This window comes from Carcharodon carcharias, chromosome 6 (genome assembly GCF_017639515.1).
Source record: "Carcharodon carcharias isolate sCarCar2 chromosome 6, sCarCar2.pri, whole genome shotgun sequence".
In the NCBI taxonomy this organism is placed as follows: Eukaryota; Metazoa; Chordata; class Chondrichthyes; order Lamniformes; family Lamnidae; genus Carcharodon; species Carcharodon carcharias.
In genome coordinates, this window is record NC_054472.1 from 95012924 (window position 1) to 95035030 (window position 22107).

Here is a 22107-nt window from a genome sequence, read left to right on the forward strand (position 1 = left end):
GGTGTTTTTCGGGCTGGAGGAAAGTTTGCAGTGGAGTTCCCCAGGGGTTAGTGTTGGCACCCTTGCTTTTCCTGATTTATAGCAATGACCTAGACCTTGTTGTACAGGGCACAATTTCAAAGTTTGCGGATGATACAAAATTTGGAAGCATTGTGAACTGAGAGGACAGTTTAGAACTTCAAAAAGACAAGTTGGTGGAATGAGCAGATAAGTATCAGATGAAGTTCAGTGCAGAGAAATGTGAAGTGCATTCCTTTGGCAGACAGAACATGGAGAGACAATTTCTGAAAGGGTATAACAAATAATTATAATAAATAAATAATAAAGTTACAATAAACCCTTACAAAAACATTGGTTAGGCTTCAGCTGGAATATTGTGGCCAATTCTAAAACCACACTTTAGGAAGGATGTCAAGGCTTTGGAGAAGGAATTTACTAGAATGGTACCATGGGTGCAGGACTTCAGTTATGTGGAGAGACTAAGAGAAGCTGGGATTGTCCTTATAGCAGGAGGTTAAGGGGAGATTTGATAGAGGTGTTTGAAATCATGAGTGGGTTGCCTACAGTACAACAGCTACTACACTTATTTATTATTTATATATTTTACATCATATTTTACCCTGGTAAAAGGTAAGAATTCAGATACTAGATGGGTTTAAAATTGAAAAGCAAAATAATATAATATTTATAAAGGGTACAACTCTAAAGGGGTGCAGGAGCACAGGGACCTAGGTGTAAATGTGCATAAATAATTAAAGGTGGCAGGACAGGTTGAGAGAAAAGTTAATAGTATCTAGCATACAGTATCCTGGGCTTCATTAATAGGGATATAGAATACAAGAGCAAGGAGGTTATGTTGAATTTGTATAAGTCACTAGTTCGGCCTCAGCTGGAGTATTGCATCCATTCTGAACGTCACGTTTTAGTGAGGATGTGAAGGCATTAGAGAGTGTGCAGAAAATATTCATGAAGATGGTTCCAGACATGAGGAACTTCAGTTATGAAGGTAGACTGAAGAAGTTAGGACCGCTTTCCTCCGAGAAAGAAAAGCTGAGAAGAGATTTGATATTCAAAATCATGAAGGGTCTGGCCAGAGTAGATAGGGAGAACCTGTGAAAGGACCCAGAAATAGAGGGCACAGATTTATAATAATTAGAAGCAAAACTCATATAAGAAACTTTTTTACCCAACGAGTGGTTAGGATTTGAAATGCACCGCTTGTGTGTGTGGTGGAGGCAGTGTTAACTGAAGCATTCAAAAGGGAGTTAGACCATTATCTAAAAAGGAAGAATGTGCAGAGTTATGGGGAAAAGGTGGCATAATGGTACTTGATGAATTGCTCATTTGGAGAGCCAGTGCAGATACAGTGGGCCAAATGGCCTCCTTCTGTGCCATAAGAATCCTGTGATTCTGTGACACTACTTTTAAATCACAACTCCAGGAAAGTGGAACATAACTTGAAACTTCAAGGGCAATTAGGGATGGGCAATAAATGCTGGTGTAGCCCACATCCTATGAATGAATTAAAAAAAACTTGTAAAAGGTTGAGCTCAGGAAGCATGTGTGATGCAGAGACTGACTAACTGAGCAGTTTAGTGAACCTCCAAAAACTTTAAACATCTAAATATTCATTACATGCTGTGGCACGGAGGAGAAGAAAGATAAAAAAAATTGTAGGTTTCTATAGAATTATAATGCAAATGCACTAAATGATCTCCCTCATTTGTATTTATGATTAGGAGCAAGAGAAAGTTTTATGCCCATTAGTTTTGTCATGGATCCTTTTGTTTACCAATATCAATTAGCTTGTTCACACCAAAGGGATAGACAGCTGTGACACAATTAAAAAGAAATACAAAGAATGACAGTTGATTAACCAGGAGTCAGGGTCAATGAAATATATTAGAAAAATTAACATGAATCTGTATCGAAAGAAATGCTTTCCACTGCAAATACTTCAATATTCAAGAGTTTACAAAAACTTTCCATGTGAAACATTTTTTGGTCTGGGAAAATTGCTCTATAATAATTCATTTTTAACGTTGTGTTTACTATAGGTTTAAGTATTCATAAATTAGGATTTTCTGTAAATTGCCATTCTTACCTCAGCATCCCGGAAGTACATCTCATAAGCTTGAATCATTTGGCGGCTAGCCTGGCTGCCATGGTACACAGTCACATTCATTGCTGTCCAAGTGTGGAACTCCCTCTCCCAATTAGTGATTGTGGAAAGGGGTGCAATAATCAGGAAAGGGCCATGAATTCCCTTCAAGTACATTTCATACAGAAATGTAATAGATTGGATAGTCTTCCCTAACCCCATTTCATCGGCCAATATACAGTTTTGGCTGGAAAAAAAAAAGACATAAGAAGAAGTCTTTATAATGAAAGCTTTAATGTTACAACATTTTCCCCAGCGTAATAACTGTTTCCATAGTCTTAGCTATCCCATTAAAGCGCAACAGGCATTGCAGAAATATATACCAATGCAAATAAATGTTATCTCAGCAACACTCATAATTCAAGTGCTTTTCTAATTTTCACAGTAACCATCAATGCTATCAACAATTTGTATTTATATGCCACCCTTAATGTAATGAATTAGCAGATATTGGGTCAGATGACCAAAGCTCAGTCAAAGAGTTTTAAAGAGTGTCTTGAAGAAGAAAAGTGAGGTAGAGAGGCAGGGGTGTAGGGAAGGTATTCCAGAGCCTGAAGGCTAAGCAACTGAAAGCTCGGCTACCAATAGTACAAAATTAAAATTGGGGATGCACAAGAGGCCAGAATTAGAGGCGCATAGATATCTCTGAAGGTTGTGGGGCTGAAGCAGAGTACAAGAGATAGGGAGAAGTGAGACCACAGTGGAATTTGAAAATAAGGAGGAGGACTTTAAAGATATTGCTTGACTGGAGCCAATGTAGGCCAACAAGCACAGGAGTGATGGGGAATGCGACTTGCGGTGTGTTAAGACACAGACATGACTTCATGTTTTCAGAGGGGAAAGTGTGGGAGGCCAGCCGGCAGTCTGTTGGAATGGTCAAATCTATAGGTAACAAGGCAAGAATGAGGGTTTCAGCAGCAGATGAGCTGAAGCAGGGACGAAGGTGGAAATAGGTGATCGTAGTGATGGCATGAATGTGAGGTCAGAAGCTCATCTCGGGATCAAATGTGACACCAAGGTCACGGGCAGACTGGTTTAATCTCAGACTCTTGCCAGGGAGAATGATGGAGTTGACAGCTAGGGAACAGAGTTTGGAGTTAGGAGCAAAAACAATGGCTTCAGTCTTCCCCACATCTAACTGGAGGAAGCTTCTGCTCATCCAGTTACTGGATGTCAGGTAAGCAGTCCGATAATTTAGCATCAATCGAGGAATTGAGAGGTAGTGGTGAGGGAGAGCTGGTTGTCATCAATGCACATGTGAAAGCTAACACTGTGCCTTCGGTTGATGTCGCTAAGGGGCAGCATGTAGATCAGAATTAGGATAGGTCCTTGGAGGACACCAGAAGTAACAGTGTGGGAGGAGGTAGAGAAGTCATTGCAAGTGATTCTCTGCCTACAACTGGATATATAAGAATGGAACTACATGAGAGCAATCCCACCAAGCTGGATGAAATTAGAGGCGCACTGGTGGAGGATTGTGTGGTCAACTGTGTCAAAGGCTGCAAACAGGTCAAGATCGAGGGGGAATATTTACCATTGTCACAGTCTCATAGATGTCATTTCTGACTTTGATAAGACCTGTTTCGGTACTATGGCAGGGGAGAAAACCTAATTGTAGAGATTCAACTAGAGTTGTGGAAAAAATGGGAATGGATTTGTGAGGGAACAACACATTCAAGGATGGTGGGGAGGAAAAGGAAGTTGGTAGTTTGCAAGACAGTGTGATCAAGGGTTGGTTTTTTTTGAGGGGAGGTATGATGACGGCAGATTTAAAGGAGAGAGAGACAAGACTTGAAGACAGAGAACCATTTACAATATCCATGATCATGTGGGTCAGGAGGCGAAGTTGGGTGATCCATAAATAGTGGGAACCAGATCGAAAGAACGAGGTGAGTTTCATCTACAAGTTGAGTTCAGGGGGAATGAGGGGAGGTAGGAGAGAAACTAGAGAAGTTCAGGGCAAGGCCAGGAGAAGCACTAAAGGAAGTTTACCCAGATGGGTTGGTAGGAGGGAGGGCTTGGCAGAGGCAGCTGATCGCATTGTGTCGATCTTAGTGACAAAGTCGTCCATGATCTCTTTGCACTTGTTGGAGGTGAGGGTGCAGGGGACAGAGGAGAGGGCTTTAAGAACTGGTTTGTGGTAGAGAAAACAAGTTGGTGGCTATCTTTGCATTCCAGGATGATTCGAGAATCGTGAGCAAATAGTAATCAAAAGCATTATATTTACTATATACTTGTCTTCAGCTTACAAACACCCTCTGAAGGAGATTTAACTGGCTCTACAACTTCTGGAGAGAAAAGCTGATCCACAATCTGTGCTACGTAAGCAATGGAAAGCTATGATCCCTCTTATTGCACTTCTTACAAGACTAAGCATTCTGTTGACATAACTCTTTTTCACTATATGATCCAAGTTGCATCATTTTTATTACTTCAAGAAATTTGGGGCTCTATTTCTTGCTGCAGGTGTATTTTTAGTTAAGACAAATGTTTTACTATTTGAATTCTTTAAAAGACCAAAGGTGAAAATTATCCAAGATTGACATTTGTAGGAATTTAAAAAGCTTCTACATGCCAAAAACTTCACGTACTATCTGATCTTCCAAAAAAAGCAATTACATGAAGAATTTTGACTATTACATTTTTTGGTGATTAAACCACTTCCTTGTTCCTCTCTACATCCGGGGCAAATCTCTCATATCATTGCATTCAAGATGAAAATGGTAAAAGATAATACAAATCTGCACTCTGCATTGCATTAATACCATTACAGCAGTATTGTTTTTAAAAAGAACAGAAACCATATTCATTATTACCATTTAGGCTCCATACTATTGCCCTCCCTAAATCACTGTCAATCTAACTCTCTTTCCTCCTTTAAGAACCTCTTGAAAAACCATTCACTGACACTTCAATTGTCTCCAACTTTGGCTTGGTGTTAATTTCATCCAATTGCATTCCTGTGAAATGTCTTGGGACATTTCTCTGTTAAAAGTACTCCATAAATTTAAACTACTAAGCTTCTATCATGGTGCTTTCATCAGATTCTGGATTAAACATCTGCGAGTCAGCCTTAAGCAACTGAATTTGACTCCAAATCCAGAAAGCAGTCTTGCAAAACTAGTTTTTCATGGAATGATGAACCTGCTGCTGGAGCATAAGGGAGCTGGCTCACAGATGCCAGCCTCATGGAATCTGAAATTAAATAATGCCAATATGTAAAATGATTTTTGTCCATTACTCCAAACTATTTTGAAAGCACAATAACTCACCTGTTGTACCAATTGAAGAGTAGCCAATTTACGCCCTCCAGTTGATATTCCCTGAGTTGGTTGCCATTTTTATAATCCCTTGAATGTTCCAATTTTGTCCAGAATTCTGCAAGCGGCCGTTCCTTATGGATACAAATCAATATTAACAAAACTATAGTTATATAAGAACTCAAAAACGTTAATCGATTGGGCAAGCTATTTAGGTCAAACAAGCTTGGCCCTTTTACCTCAGTTAATACTGGCTAGTGCCCATCTTCTCACAATATTCCTCAATACGTTCTCTAAAAACGCATCCAATTACCTCTTGGAACCCACTTACACTACCTAGTTCAGTGTGCTTTCCTAGCAACTCAGTCTACAACCGAATTACACTTTTTGAAGTTTGACTCAACTTCCCTTGAATCTTTTTTATATTTTAAACTTATGCCCTGCAGCATTGAAACCCTTGACAAGTGAATAACTTGCCTGGAAAATTTCATTAGATTCCGAAGCTTAACCTTTTCTCTTCCAAAGAGGCCCCAAGTTGAAACAGTTTTATGTAACCTCTCATTTCTAGTATTCCAATGAACCTTTGCTAAATCATTTCAAGAGGTTTAATATATAAATGGGTACCCACATCTGCATGAAATATTCAGATAGTGGCCTCACCAAAACATAAAGTGATGCTGATAGCTTGTTTGTAGTACAGAACTTGAGTATTGCTGAAAAAAGTAGACATGTCTAAGCTTTTTGTCTGTACTTACTGTACTTAGATTTCCAGAAGGCATTTGATAAAGTGCCACATCAAAGATTATTGCAAAAAATAAAAGCTCATGGTATAGGGATAACATTTGGCATGGATAGAAGATTGGCTGGCTAACAGGAAACAGGGTGTAGGCAAAAATGGGTCTTTTTCAGATGTAACGAGTGGTGTGCCACAGGGATCAGTGCTGGTACCTCAATTGTTTACAATTGACATAAATGACTTGGGTGAAGGGATGGATGGGATGGTTGCCAAATTTGCTGATGACACAAAGAAAGGCAGGAAAGTGAGTTGTGAAGAGGGCATAAGGAAGCTACAAAAGGATATAGGTGTGAGTGGGTAAAGATCTGGCAAATGGTATAGGGATGGAAAATATATAGTGTGGGAAAATATGAAATTCTCCATTTTGGCAAGAATAATAAAAAGAAAAGCATATTATCTAAATGGTTAGAGATTACAGAGCTCTGAGATACAGAGGGATCTGGGTATCCTAGTGCATGAATCACAAAAGGCTCGTATGCAGGTACAGCAAGTAATTAGGATAGATAATAGAATGTTATCATTAATTGCGAGCTAAATTGAATACAAAAGTAGGGAGATTATGCTTCAGTTGTATAGGACATTGGTAAGGCCACATTTTGAGTACTGTGTATAGCATTGGTCACCTTATTTAAGGAACATTGTAAGTGTGTTGGAAGCAGTTCTGAGATGGTTTACTAGGTAATACCTGGAATGAGTGAGTTTGTTATGAGGAAAGGGTGGACAGACTAGGCTTGCATCCGCTGGAGTTTAGAAGAGTAAGAGGTGACTTGATTGAAACATATAAGATCCTGAGGGGTCTTGACAGGATGGTTCTGGAGGGGGCGTTTTCTCTTGTTGGAGAATCTAGAATTAGAGGTCATAGTTTAAAAATAAAGGCTCGCCCATTTAAAACAGAGATGAGGAGAATTTTATTTCTCTCAGGAGGCTGAGAGTCTTTGGAACACTCTTCCTGAAAAGGTGATGGAACCAGAGTCTTTGAATACTTTTAAGGCGGAGGTGGATAGGTTCTTGGTAAACAAGTGGATGATGAGTTATTCGGGTAGGTGGGATGCAGATTTCAGGTTATTATTAGATCAGCCATGATCTTATTAAATAGTGGACCAGGCTCAAGGGGCTGAATGGTCTACTCCTGCCCCTTGTTCGTTTGTTCACTCATCAGGACTATGCAGTATCAACATGAGTGGTATTTGCCACTAACAGGATGCTGCTGTCAAGCCCAAAATAAGTTCTGCCTATCATACAAATGAGTAACGTGGTATATGAATTTCAATGCCAGTGTGATGTTAGGGTATGTAGGCCAAATGTCTCAAAGATCGTATCAAACAGCATGTCCCAGCCACTGTTTACAATGGGCAGGGTACAGACCACACCCAACCAGCCCATGCTTGCAAAACTCAAAACACAGTGTCCAACATTAGATGTGATTCCATGATTGGACATTGGCTGAATAATCCTCAATGTGCCAAGAATTACACTGACAACCAATTTAAGATGGTCAATCGAGCTCACAATGTGACACATTTGCATGTACTGGAAGCTACTTGTATTAATAACAGGGCCCTGTTCTTTGTACATAGGTTGCACCTTTTCAACAAAAAAAGTGACAGCCATTCTGTAACTCTTTTCTCAGGGCAATGCCTTGACCAATCAGGGTCAAGCTGCCTGGTTTAAATGTCAAACAATGCTCGGCAGTTAACTGTCAGTCACCATCAGTGGTGCATTCTCCATGGCACCATCACTTGTCAACCAATCAGCACTCTCTTCACATACAGCATATATTGTTGTTCTCCCCCTTATATTGGTATTCTTGTGAATGTCCTGATGAGTGCAAGACAAAAGGCTTAGACATGTCTCTTTTTTCAGCAATACTCAAGTTCTGTACTACAAGACGATTAACAACATCACTTTATGCTTTTATACTCAAATTCCCTAAAAAAAATGCAGAATCCTTTTTGCTGCCTTTCTAAAGGCCTTCCATAACTGAATTCCTTAGTTATCTGTACTCCTTTATTCCTCAATTCTTAAAATCTTACCACTGGTTTCATTTTCTTTCATTGCTCTTTTCCCTCCATAATGTACATTGAAAGCTGTCTTTTATGATCACCAAGAAAAAGTGGCCTCTCAAAGCAACTGGTCCCTCTTTGGAGGGATATTGCATGAAAATACCACAGGTAGTTCTCAAAAAATACAGATCTTTAATGGTCGATTTCCTCCATGTTGCCATTGTATATAATCTATTGTGCACTCCTAAACAACACTAAGTCCTCTGTTGCTGTATACTAAATTTACAAAATGTTGTTTCTGATTCAGAACTTCAAGAATAGAACATTTTCTTCTAGTGGAGGTGATTTATGCTTGAACCCCTGAGTGAATCGGCATAAAAGACAGCATGATTCATTCCATTGCTGTGTTGCTCTGAATAACATTATGTCCCTATGCTACTCTAGTGGGATACGTGGGATAAATACAAATGCAATTGAGAGTACAGCAGCAGAAGGAGATGGAAGCAGTCTGAAATTGAACAAATGCATGGATGCAGCAGCTCTAGAACGTTCTTCCTGAGGCAGAAAGTCAGTTACAAAATATGTGAACTGTCAGTGATATGCTTATCAGCTAGAGCATGGTACTATGCCTTGTAGCCCAGATGCATTTTTATCACCAATGCAATGCAAAATTGTTTTCATAATTTAGCAGTGAGACTTCATAAAGAGGCGAGAGGGAGAGAGCAGCAAGACATCACAAAGAGCATGAGAAGGAGAGAGCAGCAGACTTCATAAAGAGCGCAAGAGGAAGAGGAGACGACGATTGGTGAGTGACAGGTGAGTAAACAAGTGGCCTCGATGACTACATCTGCTGGAAGTATCACCAGCTGCAGAAACTTGAGCTCCAGGTCGCGGAATTTGAGCGGCAGCTGGAGTCACTGTGGTGCATCCACACGGTTGAGGATTATGTGGATAGCACGTTAAAAGAGATGGTCACACCACAGCTAAGTAGTACACAGGCACAGGGCGAATGGGTGACCGCCAGAGTATCCAAGAGAAACAGGCAGGTGGTGCAGAAATCCCCTGAGGCTCTCATGCTCTCTAACCGCTTTTCCATTTTGGATATTGGTGAGCGAGATGGTTCCTCAGAGAACTGTAGCAACAGCCAAGTTTGTGGCACCATGGGTGGCTCAGCTGCACAGGAGGAGAGGAGGTAGAGTGGAAGTGCTTTGGTAGGGGATTCCATAGTTAGAGGAGCAGACTGGTGTTTCTGTGGCTGTACACGTGACTCCAGGATGGTATGTTGCCTCCCTGGTGCCAGGGTTGGATGTCACAGAGCAGTTGCAGGAAACAGAGAGTAGTGATAAATGATTGTTTTTCAGAGTGTAGGAAGGTCTGTAATGGAGCTCCCCAGGGGGCAGTGTTGGGACCCTTGCTCCTCTTGACATATTAATGACCAAGACTGTGGTGTGCAGGGCATGATTTCAAAATTTGCAGATGACACGAAGATTGGAAGCATTGTCAACTGTGATGAGGATAGTCTTGAGCTTCAAAAGGACAGACATATTGGTGGATTAGGCAGGCAAATGGCAGATGAAGTTCAATGCAGAGAAATGTGAAGTGATTCATTTTGACAGGAAGAATTTAGAGAGACAGTATAAACTAAAGGGAGAAACTCTAAAGGAGGTGCAGATCAAAGGGACCTTGGTGTATACGTACATAAGTCATTGAAGGTGGCAGGGCATGTTGAGGTAGCAGTTAATAAAGCACATGGCATTCTAGGTTTTATTAATAGGGGCATTGAGTACAAGAGTAAGGAGGTCATGTTAAACGTATATAAGACAGGCCTCATCTGGAGTACTGCATCTAATTCTGGGTGCCATACTGAAGGATGTGAAGGCACTGGAGAGATTACAGAGGAGATTAACAAGAATGATTCCAGGGATATAGACTATTTTCTAAATGGGGAGAGAAATGGGGAGTGCAAAGGGACTTGGGAGTCCTAGTCCAGGATTCTCTTAAGGTTAACTTGCAGGTTGAGTCAGTGGTTAGGAAGGCAAATGCAATGTTGGCATTTATTTCGAGAGGACTAGAATATAAAAGCAGGGATGTGTTGCTGAGGCTTTATAAGGCTCTGATCAGACCACATTTAGAATATTGTGAGCAATTTGGGCCCCGTATCTCAGGAAGGATGTGCTGGCCCTGGAAAGGGTCCAGAGGAGGTTCACGAGAACGATCCCAGGAATGAAAGGCTTAACATATGAGGAACATTTGAGGACTCTGGGTCTATACTCAATGGAATTTAGAAGGATGAGGGCGGATCTGATTGAAACTTCCAGAACACTGAAAGGCCTGGACAGAGTGGACATGGGGAAGATGTTTCCACTAGCAGGAGAGACTAGGACCCGAGGGCACAGCCTCAGAGCAAAGGGAAGACCTTTTAGAACAGAGATGAGGAGAAACTTCTTTAGTCAGAAAGTGGTGAATCTATGGAATTCATTACCACAGAAGGCTGTGGAGGCCAGGCCATTGTGTGTATTTAAGACCGAGATAGATAGGTTCTTGATTGGTAAGGGGATCAAAGGGGAGAAGAGGGTTGAGAAACTTATCAGCCATGATTGAATGGTGGAGCAGACTCGATGGGCTGAATGGCCTAATTTCTGTTCCTATGTCTTATGGTCTTATGGATAAACAACTGTAGCTATGAGGATAGACTGGTGAGGTTGGGTCTGTTTTCCTTGGAGTAAAAAAGGCTGAGAGGAAACTTGAAAGAGGCATTCAAGATCTTGAGGGGTATGGACAGGGTAAATAGTGAGAAACTGTTCCCTCTCAAGAGTACATCAAGAACTAGAGGGCACATATTCAAAATAATAGGCAAAAGGAGAAGTGATACGAGGAAAAACTTTTTCACCCAGAGGGTGGTTGGAGTCTGGAACGAACTTCCTGAGGGGGTAGTGGAGGCAGGTTTGATCGAGGCATTCAAAAAGGAATTGGATTGCTCTGAAAAGAAAAATGTGCAAGGTTACAGGGATCAAACAGGGGAGTGGGATTAGGTAGACTGCTCTTTCAGTGAGCCAGTGCAGACTCGATGGCCCAAATGGCCTCCTTCTGCACTGTAAACATTCTGTTATAATCCCACCCATTCATTGTGCTCCTGCTCTCTTAGGCGGGATTGTTAATTGTGTGTAGAGTCTGGGTGCTTTGAGTGGATGGTCTTTCACTGGAGATTAATTACAATGGAGAACCTTGTCAGCCAAATTTATATACTTGCAACAGGCAATCTATTGGAAGGTAGGTCATAAATTAGAGGTTCCACTGCAAATGGAAAAACAAGTTCAACTACCAGATTCTACCAATCCTAAAATGATATTTACCTCTATTCTTTGCATTCTGTTCCCTAGTCATAAGTGCACATCTCCATGTGCCTTAATTAGCACACGTCTCTTAACTGGGAAATGCATTCTGAAAATTCATATACAATATTCACTGAATTTTTCTGATTTCCTCAAAAAATTAAATTAGAATAGTCAAGCACAATCTGCCCTTTACAAATCCACACCAACTGTCTATGATTAGCTCGATAGAAATGTAACCACAATGAAGGAAAGGCTAAGTAGCATATCATTCCCTAACTAATTCCATTCCTCTTTTTCAGAGGAAGTATAATATTTATGATCCTCAAACCTTTGGCATGATTCTTGTTTTCAAAGATTTGTAAGTGGCTTTGCTCTCTTTCCCAACCTTCAATATGGGATACATATGATTAAAGCCTTGTGACTTCTTTCGATCCTATTAACTTTTTTAGTGCAGAGTATTTTTGAATATTTGTCTCCAGTGGTGGTTATTCCACATCCATTGAGTCATTCAACAGTCCAACTTACACCTGAGAAAACTATTGTCCAGTGCTTCAGCATTTGTCTTTCCTTCACTCAAATACAAGATTCTATGAGTAACTTTACTTGTAATTGCTTGTAAAAGTCTACTCTATTTCCCATTATCTGACTGTCAGCCTTCTTTCAGGTTCTCCATGAGTCATCTTAATCTACCCTTTTTACTTTTTCTCAGCCTGCAACTCAAGTACAGAATTGTGATCTTACCGTATGCTCAGTTCTTGGTTTCACAGACTGTAGTTGGTGAAATTCTTCGATCTTGACTTGGTCAGTGTCTGGTTTCAGTTCCCAAGTGCTTTCTTCATATGGAAGAGAACACCACTTCACCAAATAATGGGTTATTGGCTATTTTGAAAACCAACAAAATTAATCCATTTGGGATTACCCAACTAATTTGCATACACTTCATTTTTCAATTTTCCGAGATTTATATGTACAAGTCAGGATATGGATTTTCTATATGCAAGCTTCAGTATAAACTTCCAGCAAATGTATTAAGTATGTTGCCTTAAGAAGTCTTAAGCTCTAAAAGTTCAAACTATATTGATAACACTTCCTTACAACCCATTTTGCTTTTGAAAGCAATGGCTTTAAAATTAATACCATCACTAATCTCTTCAACATATCCAGTTTGATATTAAACATAAGAGATAAATATCCTCAAAATGAGCATTTCATGGACAAATGGTGCTGAAACCTACATTGCGCTGTTGGTTCCTGATAATCACAAAGCAAACAGCAGGATAAACCTCCAGTTGCTCAAACAACCCAACTGCAGAAGATAACCAGATCACAACAGTAGCTACAACTGATGAGTGGGAACGTTCTCTCTTCACCTGTAACACAACTAGCTTGCTGATTGAACGGTGGAAGTATTCTAAAGCATGTAAGGTATGACAGCAGCAGGCATCAGCACACCTTAGATGCCTAAATAAGTACGGGAAATCTCACAGCTCTTGCTCCAAGCTAATTTTATTTTCTTCATGTATAAGACACAAATTTCTTCATTTGTCTTTTCATTACAAGCACCACTCTTTCAGGGATCATTGTATGATGCAATTCTATCCCATCCAAAATTAAAGTATTACGCAATATCAAGTTTTCTGGAATTCCAGAGGTCAGATCAAAATTAAGATTTCTTAAGTCTTCTGCATTTGTTTATAAATTAAACAGAGGATCTGCTGTTTCATTCTACACAATGTATTTCACTTAAGTGAAAGAGCATATTATTACATAATTTTTTTTTATTTATTCATGGGATGTGGGCTTCACTGGCTGGGCCAGCTTTTATTGCCCATTCCTAATAGCCCCTGAGAAGGTGGTGGTGAGCTGCCTTCTTGAACTGCTGCAGTCCATGTGGTGTAGGTAAACCCACAGTGCTGTTAGGGAGGGAGTTCCAGTGAAGGTGATGTATTCCCAAGTCAGGATGGTGAGTGACTTGGAGGAGAACTTCCAGGTGGTGGTGTTCCCATCTACCTGCTGCCCTTGTCGTTCTAGCTGGTAGTGGTTGTGGGTTTGGAAGATGTTGTCTCAGGAGCCTTGGTGAGTTCCTGCAATGCATCTTGTAGATGGTACACACTAGTGCCGCAGTGGTGGAGGGAGTGAATGTTTGTGGCTGTGGTGCCAATCAAGCGGGCTGCTTTGTCCTGGATGGTGTCAAGCTTCTTGAACGTAGTGGAAGCTGCACTCATCCAGGCAAGTGAGAAGTATTACATCACACTCCTGACTTGTGATTTGTAGATGGTGGACAGGCTTTGGGGACTCGGGAGGTGAGTTACCCGTTGCACGATTCCTAGCCTCTGGCCTGCTCTTGTAGCTACAGTATTTATATGGCTAATCCAGTTCAGTTTCTGGTCAATGGTAACCCCCAGGATGTTGATAGTGGGGGATTCAGTGATGGTAAAGCCAATAAATATCAAGGGGCGATGGTTAGAAAATCTCTTGCTGGAGATGGTCATTGCTGGGCACTTGTGTGGTGCGAATGTTACTTGTCAGCCCAAATCTGGATATTGTTATTGATATTGCTGCATTTGGACATGTACTGCTTCAGTATGAGTCATAGCGAATAGTGCTGAACATTGTGCAATCATCAGCAAACATCACCACTTCTGACCTTATGATGGAAGGAAGGTCATTGATGAAGCAGCTGAAGATTGTTGAGCTGAGGACACTCCTGCAGTGATATCCTGGAGCTGAGATGGCTGACCTCCAACAACCACAAACAACTTTCTTTGTGCTAGGTCTGACTCCAACCAGTGGAGAGTTTTCCCTGATTCCCATTGACTCAAGTTTTGCTAGAGCTCCTTGATGCCACACTCGGCCAAATGCGGCCTTGAAGTTGGGGAGATGGTGTCACTGGACTAGTGTTCCACAGACCCAGGGTAATGCTCTGGGGACCCGGGTTCGAACCACACCATAGCAGGTGGTGAAATTTGAATTCAACAAAAATCTGTACTTAAAAGTCTGATGATGACCATGAAACCACTGCCGATTGTTATAAAAACCAATTTGGTTTATTAATGTCCTTTAGGGAAGGAAATCTGCTGTCCTTACCTGGTCTGGCCTACATGTGACTCCAGACCCACAGCAACGTGGTTGACTCTTAAATGCCCTCTGAACAAGGGGGATCAATTAGGGATGGGCAATAAACACTGGCCTAGCCAGTGATGCCGACATCCCATGAACAAGTAAAAAAAAACAGAAAAAAAATGTCAAGGGCAGCCATACACACCTCACCTCGGGAGTTCAGCTCTTTTGTCCATATTTGAACCAAGACTGTAATAAGGTCAGGAGCTGAGTGGCCCTTGTGGAACCCAAACTGGGTGTCAGTGAACAGGTTATTGCTAAGCAAGTGCCACTTGGTATTATGGATAGCATTATAGATGTATTTGTGGTATTTTCAGGAAAGATTCCTCAACCAATGTATGCAATCAGCACAGTAAAGACTAAGAAAATTATCATCTTTTGGCTGGTTTAAAAGTCTGCTGATGCATCTTGAGAAAGTATACAAGCTACGTGCTAAGCAGGATCTGGGTCAACTATAAATGGCCTCACTCTGGGCAAAGTTATTAAGCCCAAGCTTTTGGGAGGGGGAAAGACCTTCAGGTAAAAACTTTAATTCAGATATTACAAATCACAATAAGCAATTTACTGATTAAATTTAATGTTATTGTGAAGTATGTAATTGATTGGATTTTTTTCACAAAGTTCATTCAACTAGATATGTTTTCACAGTAACATATTGACTGGGTTCTCCCTTATAAAAATGATACCAGAAGTTGTGAGCAGAAGGTGTGTCATATGCATCATAGCCCAATATAAACATTGCTGCAGTAATAGCATGGTTCTTTCACTCACGTTCTCTTTCATAGGTTAGGATGAGGGGTTAAGGCAATTTTAGGAGTCCCTAAAAATTTAACCTAAAAATATAGTTGCTATAGGTCCCAGTAAAGGAAAGTTTGAACCCCACGGCTTTATACCCATTATAAGAGGCAGAATTGTGAACTGGGTTAAAATGAAAAAAAGCACTATCCACTAATTTCCCAAAAGTCAAAATCCAAGGCTTGAAACCACTGCTGAGGTTATGGGGGAAAATGTTGCTACATTAGAAACCAAATTGTCAACATTGTACAGTACAATGTATTTGTCCTAGATGACATTATAGTAGGTCATTTGATCAAGTGTGGCATCAGGGAGCTGTAGCAAAACTGGAGTAAATGGGAATGAGGGGGGAAACTCTCTGCTGGTTGGAGTTATACCTGACCCAAAGGAAGATGGTCGTAGTTGTTAGAGGTCAATCGTCTCAGTTCCTGGACATCACTGCAGGATTTCTTCAGTGTCCTAGGCCCAACCATCTTCAGCTGCTTCATCAATGACCTTCCTTCCATCATAAGATCAGAAGTTGGGATGTTCGCTGACGAGCGAACAATGCTCAGCTCAGATGCTGAAACAGCTTATGTCCAAATATAGCAAGACCTGGACTATATCCAGGCTTGGGCTGACAAGTAGGAAGTAACATTCGGGCCACACAAGTGCCAGGCAATGACCATCTCCAGCAAGAGAATCTAATCATCTCCCTTGACATTCAGTGGCATTACCATCGCTGAAGCCCCCACTATCAACATCCTAGGGTTTACCATTGACAGAAACTGAACTGGACTAACTATATAAATACTGTGGCTATAAGAGCAGGTCAGAGGCTAGGAATTCTGCATGGAGCAACTCACCTCCTGACTTTCCAAAACCTATCCATCATCTACAAGGCACAGGTCAGGGATGTGAAAGAATACTCTCCATTTACCTGGATGAATGCAGCTCCAACAATACTCAAGAAGCTTGACACCGTCCAGGACAAAGCAGCCCGCTTGATTGGCACCCTATCCACAAGCATTCACTCCTTCCACCCCCGACACACAGTGGCAGCAGTGTAAACCATTTACAAGATGCATTGCAGGAACTCACCAAGGCTCCTTAGACAACATCTTCCAAACCCACAACCATCTAGAAGGACAAGGGCAGCAGATAGATGGAAACACCATCACCTGGAAGTTCCCCTCCAAGTCACTCACCATCCTGAGTTGGTAATATATCGCCGTTCCTTCACTGTCGGTGGGCTAAAATCCTGGAACTCCCTACCTAACCACACCATGGGTGCACCTACACCACAGGGACTGCAGCTGTTCAAGAAAGCAGCTCACCACCACCTTCTCAAGGCAATTAATGCTGGCCTAGCTAGTGATGCTCACAGCCCATAAATGAATTTAAAAAATTGAATCCTGTGACTGAACCTCAATGCTAACAGACAAGAACTAGGGCTCCCAAGTGAAGCAGATAAGATCACCTGCCTTGGTCAATTTTAATGAGCACCAATTCTAAAATAATAATTTGATGGTATACTATATTAAATGTCAAAATATATGGTTCATATTAAGATGATTTGCAGTGAACTGATTTTTCAAAACAGTGTTTCAACTTGAATGTTGCCTTACTCACAATAAGCTATTAATGCAGAGACTATCAATTAAAGGACAACCGGGTAAGTATTTGAAAAGAAGAATGTGAACAAAAGGGGAAAAGAACAAGGAATGGGGTTAGAGAAGATAACCAATTTCAATGGCATTATTAATGTTAACAATATTGTTTTACAACACTCCTGCTGGACCTGCTTTCAACATTAAATGCACCTCAGATGAAGTACAGACATGCATTCTGAAGCAGATGAAAAATTGAGGCAAGGAAGAATAACTGTTACACAACAATATGAATTTCAAAATCCCCAATGGCCAAAGGAGTGATAGTACATGGTGTACTAGAAAGCCATGGAGCTCAGGATATGTAAGTTTGCTGATGTCAGGAAGAGGTGACTGTATCGTAGTGGTAATGTCACTGGACTAATAATCCAGAGGCCCAGGGCACATGGGTTCAAATCCCACCATGGCAGCTGGTGGAATTTAAATCCAATTAATAAAAAAAAACAGAATTTAAAGCTACTCTCAATAATGGTGACCATGAAATGTTCATGGTCGTAAAAACCCATCTGGTTCACCATTATCCTTGAGGGAAGGAAACCTGCCAACCTTACTGGTCTGGCTTACATGTGACTCCAGATTCACAGCAATGTAGTTGACTCTTAACTGCCCTCTGATATGGCCAAGCAAGCCACTCGGTTCAAGGGTAACAAGGGATGGGTGAGAAATGCTGGCTTTGCCAGTGATGCTCACATCCCATGAAAGACCTCAGTACTGCCTGGACTTGAGGAGAATAAAATCACTCAAGGTTTCACAGCCTGATTGCTAGCTGGTCGAACCACCATTTGTGAGAATGCTGGAGTTGTACTGAATTCTGTTACAAGCACATCAATCCTTCAACAGTTGAATAAACTGCCAATACTAGATTCTCGCATTACAGCTTAAAGCTTAGAACAAGAAGCATCCATTTGGCTCAATTAGGCACATTTAAATAGCCACTTATGCCGAATTCAACCCTATAGGTATCACCATCTTTGCAAATAGATGTAAATTTTTTAAAAATGTCATTTTCTTTCCCTAAATAAAAGTTGATGAGGAAAAATATTAAGCTTACCCATCTTTCCCCTCTTAGCCAGCTGAGTAAAAGTTCCATCTTTGCTGTAGGCCAAGAAGTTTTTTTATTTGATTCACAGTCTATGTTGAGCTAACATAGATTTCAGTTAGGGCAGCTACAACTGAAATTAGCACCTCTTGTGTTAGAGAAGTGATCCAAAAATAGCACTCTTGATCAGTATCCAATGACCCTTATGTGAAAGTATACTTGGTTGACATTCATACAAATACAGCACCAAAACGTTGATAAAAAGGGGAAAAAAAATACGAGTGTTTATAAGTATATAAAAGTGAAGAGAGTAGCTAAAGTAAACATTAGTCATAGAAGCCCCTTAGAAGCAGAAACAAGGGAAATTATCACAGGGAATGAGGAAATGGCAGAGGCATTGAACCAATAGTTTGTGTGTCTTCATAGTAGAAGACATAAGTTCATACCAGAAACCTAGGAGCTAAAGAGAGTGAGGAAATTAGGGAAATTAACATCAGCAGAGATAAAGAACTGGAGAAACTTAAGGGACTAAAACTTGACAAATCCCCAGGACCTGATGGCCTACATCCTAAGGTTCTAAAAGTGATAGCTGCAGAGTCAGTGGATGTGCTAACTATGATTTTCCAAAATTCCTTTGATTCGGGAAAGGTTCCACTAGATTGGAAATTGGAAAATGTTACACCGCTTTTCAAGAAAGGAGAAAAAAAAGTGAACTACAGGCCAGTTAGCCCAACATCAGTTGTTAGGAAATACTGGAAATTATTAATGGAGTCTTAACAATATACTTGGAAAAGCATAGTATTATTAGAACTCATGATTTTACTGAAGATAATCCTGCTTGACAAATTTATTTGAGCTTTTTGAGGGTGTAACTAGTAAGGAAAGATAAAGGGGAACCAGTAGATGTAGTATACCTGGATTTCCAAAAGGCATTCAATAAGGTGCTGCACAAAAGGTTAATAGGCAAAAGTTGGGGTAATATATTAGCATGGATAGAGGATTGGATAGGGGAGAGAAAAGAGTGGGCATATGCAGGGCTTTTTCAAGTTGGTAGGCAGTGAATAGTGGAGTGCCACAAGAATCAGTGCTAAAACCTCAGCTATTGACAAACTATATTAATGACTTTGATGAAGAGAGAGTGATGTATGAGTTTGCTGACAATACGAAGCTGGGTGGAAAGTTACGCTGAGGGGAAGATACGGAGAGGCTGCAAAGCGATATAGGCAGGTTAAGTGAATGGGCACAAGATGGCAGACGGAGTATGATATAGGGAAATGTGAACCTATTCACTTTGGTCATAATTTAAAAGCAGAATTTTTTTTAAAGAAGTGTGAAACTTGTAAGTTTTGATATTCAGAGAGACTCAGGTGTGCTTGTTCAAGGAACGCAGAAAGTTAGTATGCGGGTGAAGCAAATAATTAGGAAGACAAATGGCATGTTGGCCTTCATTGCAAGGGGATTGAAGTAGGAGAATAAAGTTGTCTTGCTGCAGTTGTACAGGGTTTTTGAGAGACATCTAGAGTACTGCGTGCAGTTTTGGTCTCCACATTTAAGAGCAAATATATTTGCATTGGAGGCCATACAGCGAAGGTTCACTAAATTGGTCCCTAGATGAGAGAGTTGTCTTGTGAGAGGCACACAAAGAGTGGTGATAGGATGATGCACTGGAAGGCTGCAAGAAACTGAAGATTCATATCCTAGCAAAAGTGGGAGAGAAAAGTAGCAACAACAAAAAAAAACTCACTCGATTTTAATTATAAAACATCTATGCCATTACTTAGGCAGTGGAAATTCAAGTATTCAAGTATTACAACTTGAGAAAGGAGCAGCATAAAGTAAAAACATGCTAAATGATAAGACTCTCAGATGGAAGAACAACAGAGATCTACAGTACAGAAACATAATCTTTGAAGGCAGGACTGTAGGTGGAAAAGGCCAATCAGATTTTGTGATTGACACAGAAACATTGAATATAAAAGCAAAAAGGGGTGATGCTAAACTTGCACAAGACATTAGTTAACTTTATACGGAATAATACATGCAGTTCTGGGCACCTCATTATAGGAAAGATATCATTCCCAGTGAAAGGAAATAGCAAAGATTCACTAAAATAAAGGCACAAATGAAAGGGTTATATTTATGGAGAAAAGGTAAGAAAATCTGAGATTTTCATAGAAAGGTTATAGGGGGTCGAACAGTGCTTTACAAATTGTTCAGCATTTTGAGATTGTTCCATATGACTAGCAAGTCCAAAAGAAAGAGGCACAGATTCATGGATTGGCACTAGAGGAATAGAGCAGAAGTTGAAAGCATTTCTTTCCCAATACAAGTTCTTAGAATATGGAACACTTTGCCACAATAGCCAATAAGGCAGAGGCTGTATCAGTTAAAGGGCAACTGGGTAAGTATTTGAAAAGATATAAACAAAAGGGGAAAAGAACAAGAAATGGGATTAGAGAAGATAGCTCCAGCTTGAAAGACAGTACTGGCACCATGGGTCAAATAACCTTCTTCTACACTTTAATATCTATTATTCTACAAAGAGTAAAACAAACCACAATGAAGGCTTTCAACTTGCCCTCTAGCTTGATATTCTGTCTAAGTCAATTGGATTGATTATAGTTACGGCTCTCTGAATTTCAAAGTAATGAGTAAAGTCTTCCCTCAGCCTTTTCTTCATTTGTCATTTCTAAACCCATCCAGCTAATTGATCTGGATATTTTTGATTGCCTTATCCCCTTTGGGTTTTCACTTGGTCACAAAGCTTGCATTAGTGTAAACAAAGGTTCCAGAATAAGTGACTGTGGAATGCTACTAATCGCTCTTTCCCCAACCCCACAAACTTTTCCCAAATATCATCTTTTGCTCCTTATTAGCAAGTTTGATTTCAAACCAATTGGCTAATTTAGCCATCATTTTCTTTTTAGAAAATAATGGACACATTTTTAAGGTCTTGTGCTTTTACAACTGTTTCGATATGATAACCTAGGGATTGAATGAATGAACTTGAAGTTTTGAGATTGATTTCATAGTTCTGGTATGAGTTTTTGATTGAAGTTAAGTTTCTCACACCAGATTTCTCAGCAGAAGTTCCTTTTTCAGGTGTGGTGAAGAAACCACATTGCAATGTAAAGTGCTCCTGACTTTATAATGTATATTTTTGATCTCTTGTTTTCAATCTTGTTTGAATTTACTTCTGGTTTCAAGCTTCTCTCAAGTTTTAGCTTCATGCCATTTCTAAGCAACCCCCCCCGCTCCCACCATGAAAATCTTACATTGACATTTCTTTGCACACTTTAAAAAATCTCCTGTGTATCTATACCCAATTTCCATTAAATCCACGTAAAATTTTGGAATTTATTTTCGCCTTAATTCCTCCCACTACTCATCCTGAAGACAGGATCTTGTGTTCCACAGAAACCTCTAGCACCTTGCTTGAGTGCTGATTCTTCATGCATGATCAGAAGAATGACGGTCAATCACAGTTCAACCAGATCATGACTTCTTTTGGGGGGTACATGCATATACTTTCAACCAAGCTCATCGGATAGCAATCAAGGGTAGCAACTTTGTCCAACTTTTTTCCTATTTCTAGAAATGAGGACAATGAAGTCAAATGTAACAAACCAACTCTTGTCCAGGTAACATCATCTAAACTCAGCAGAAATGACCAAACATGAGCCCTTTCTTTCCTAAATGGAGCAAATGTTAATCACTGAACAAAGTACAATTAAATGTTAGTTTCCTATTTGCCACAGTTGTGACTTTTAGAGTTACACAGTACTTCACAATACACTGTGCCTTTAATTCAACATTTAAAAGAACAATCTTCATATATCAAGTTATCAGAAACTCTGGTTATGCTTTATTCTGAACACAGCGGCTCAAAGAATACAATAGTCTCAATTTTAACGTAGCAGTTAGCTGGATTGGAAAAAAGCCTCCCATT

General features: G+C 40.3%; 1 protein-coding gene across 3 annotated transcripts in view; it reads right to left on the reverse strand.

Moving 5' to 3' along the window:
* The window catches only part of chd7 (chromodomain helicase DNA binding protein 7), a 273969-nt gene that overhangs the window by 105370 nt on the left and 146492 nt on the right, over positions 1-22107 (reverse strand). For all 3 annotated transcript variants that reach the window (XM_041189422.1, XM_041189420.1, XM_041189421.1), the window contains exons 10-12: positions 12297-12434; positions 5434-5555; positions 2105-2348 (exon numbers count right to left, since the gene is read on the reverse strand). In XM_041189422.1, coding sequence (XP_041045356.1) covers positions 2105-2348; positions 5434-5555; positions 12297-12434 — 504 coding nt within the window. The remainder of the gene's footprint in view (positions 1-2104; positions 2349-5433; positions 5556-12296; positions 12435-22107) is intronic.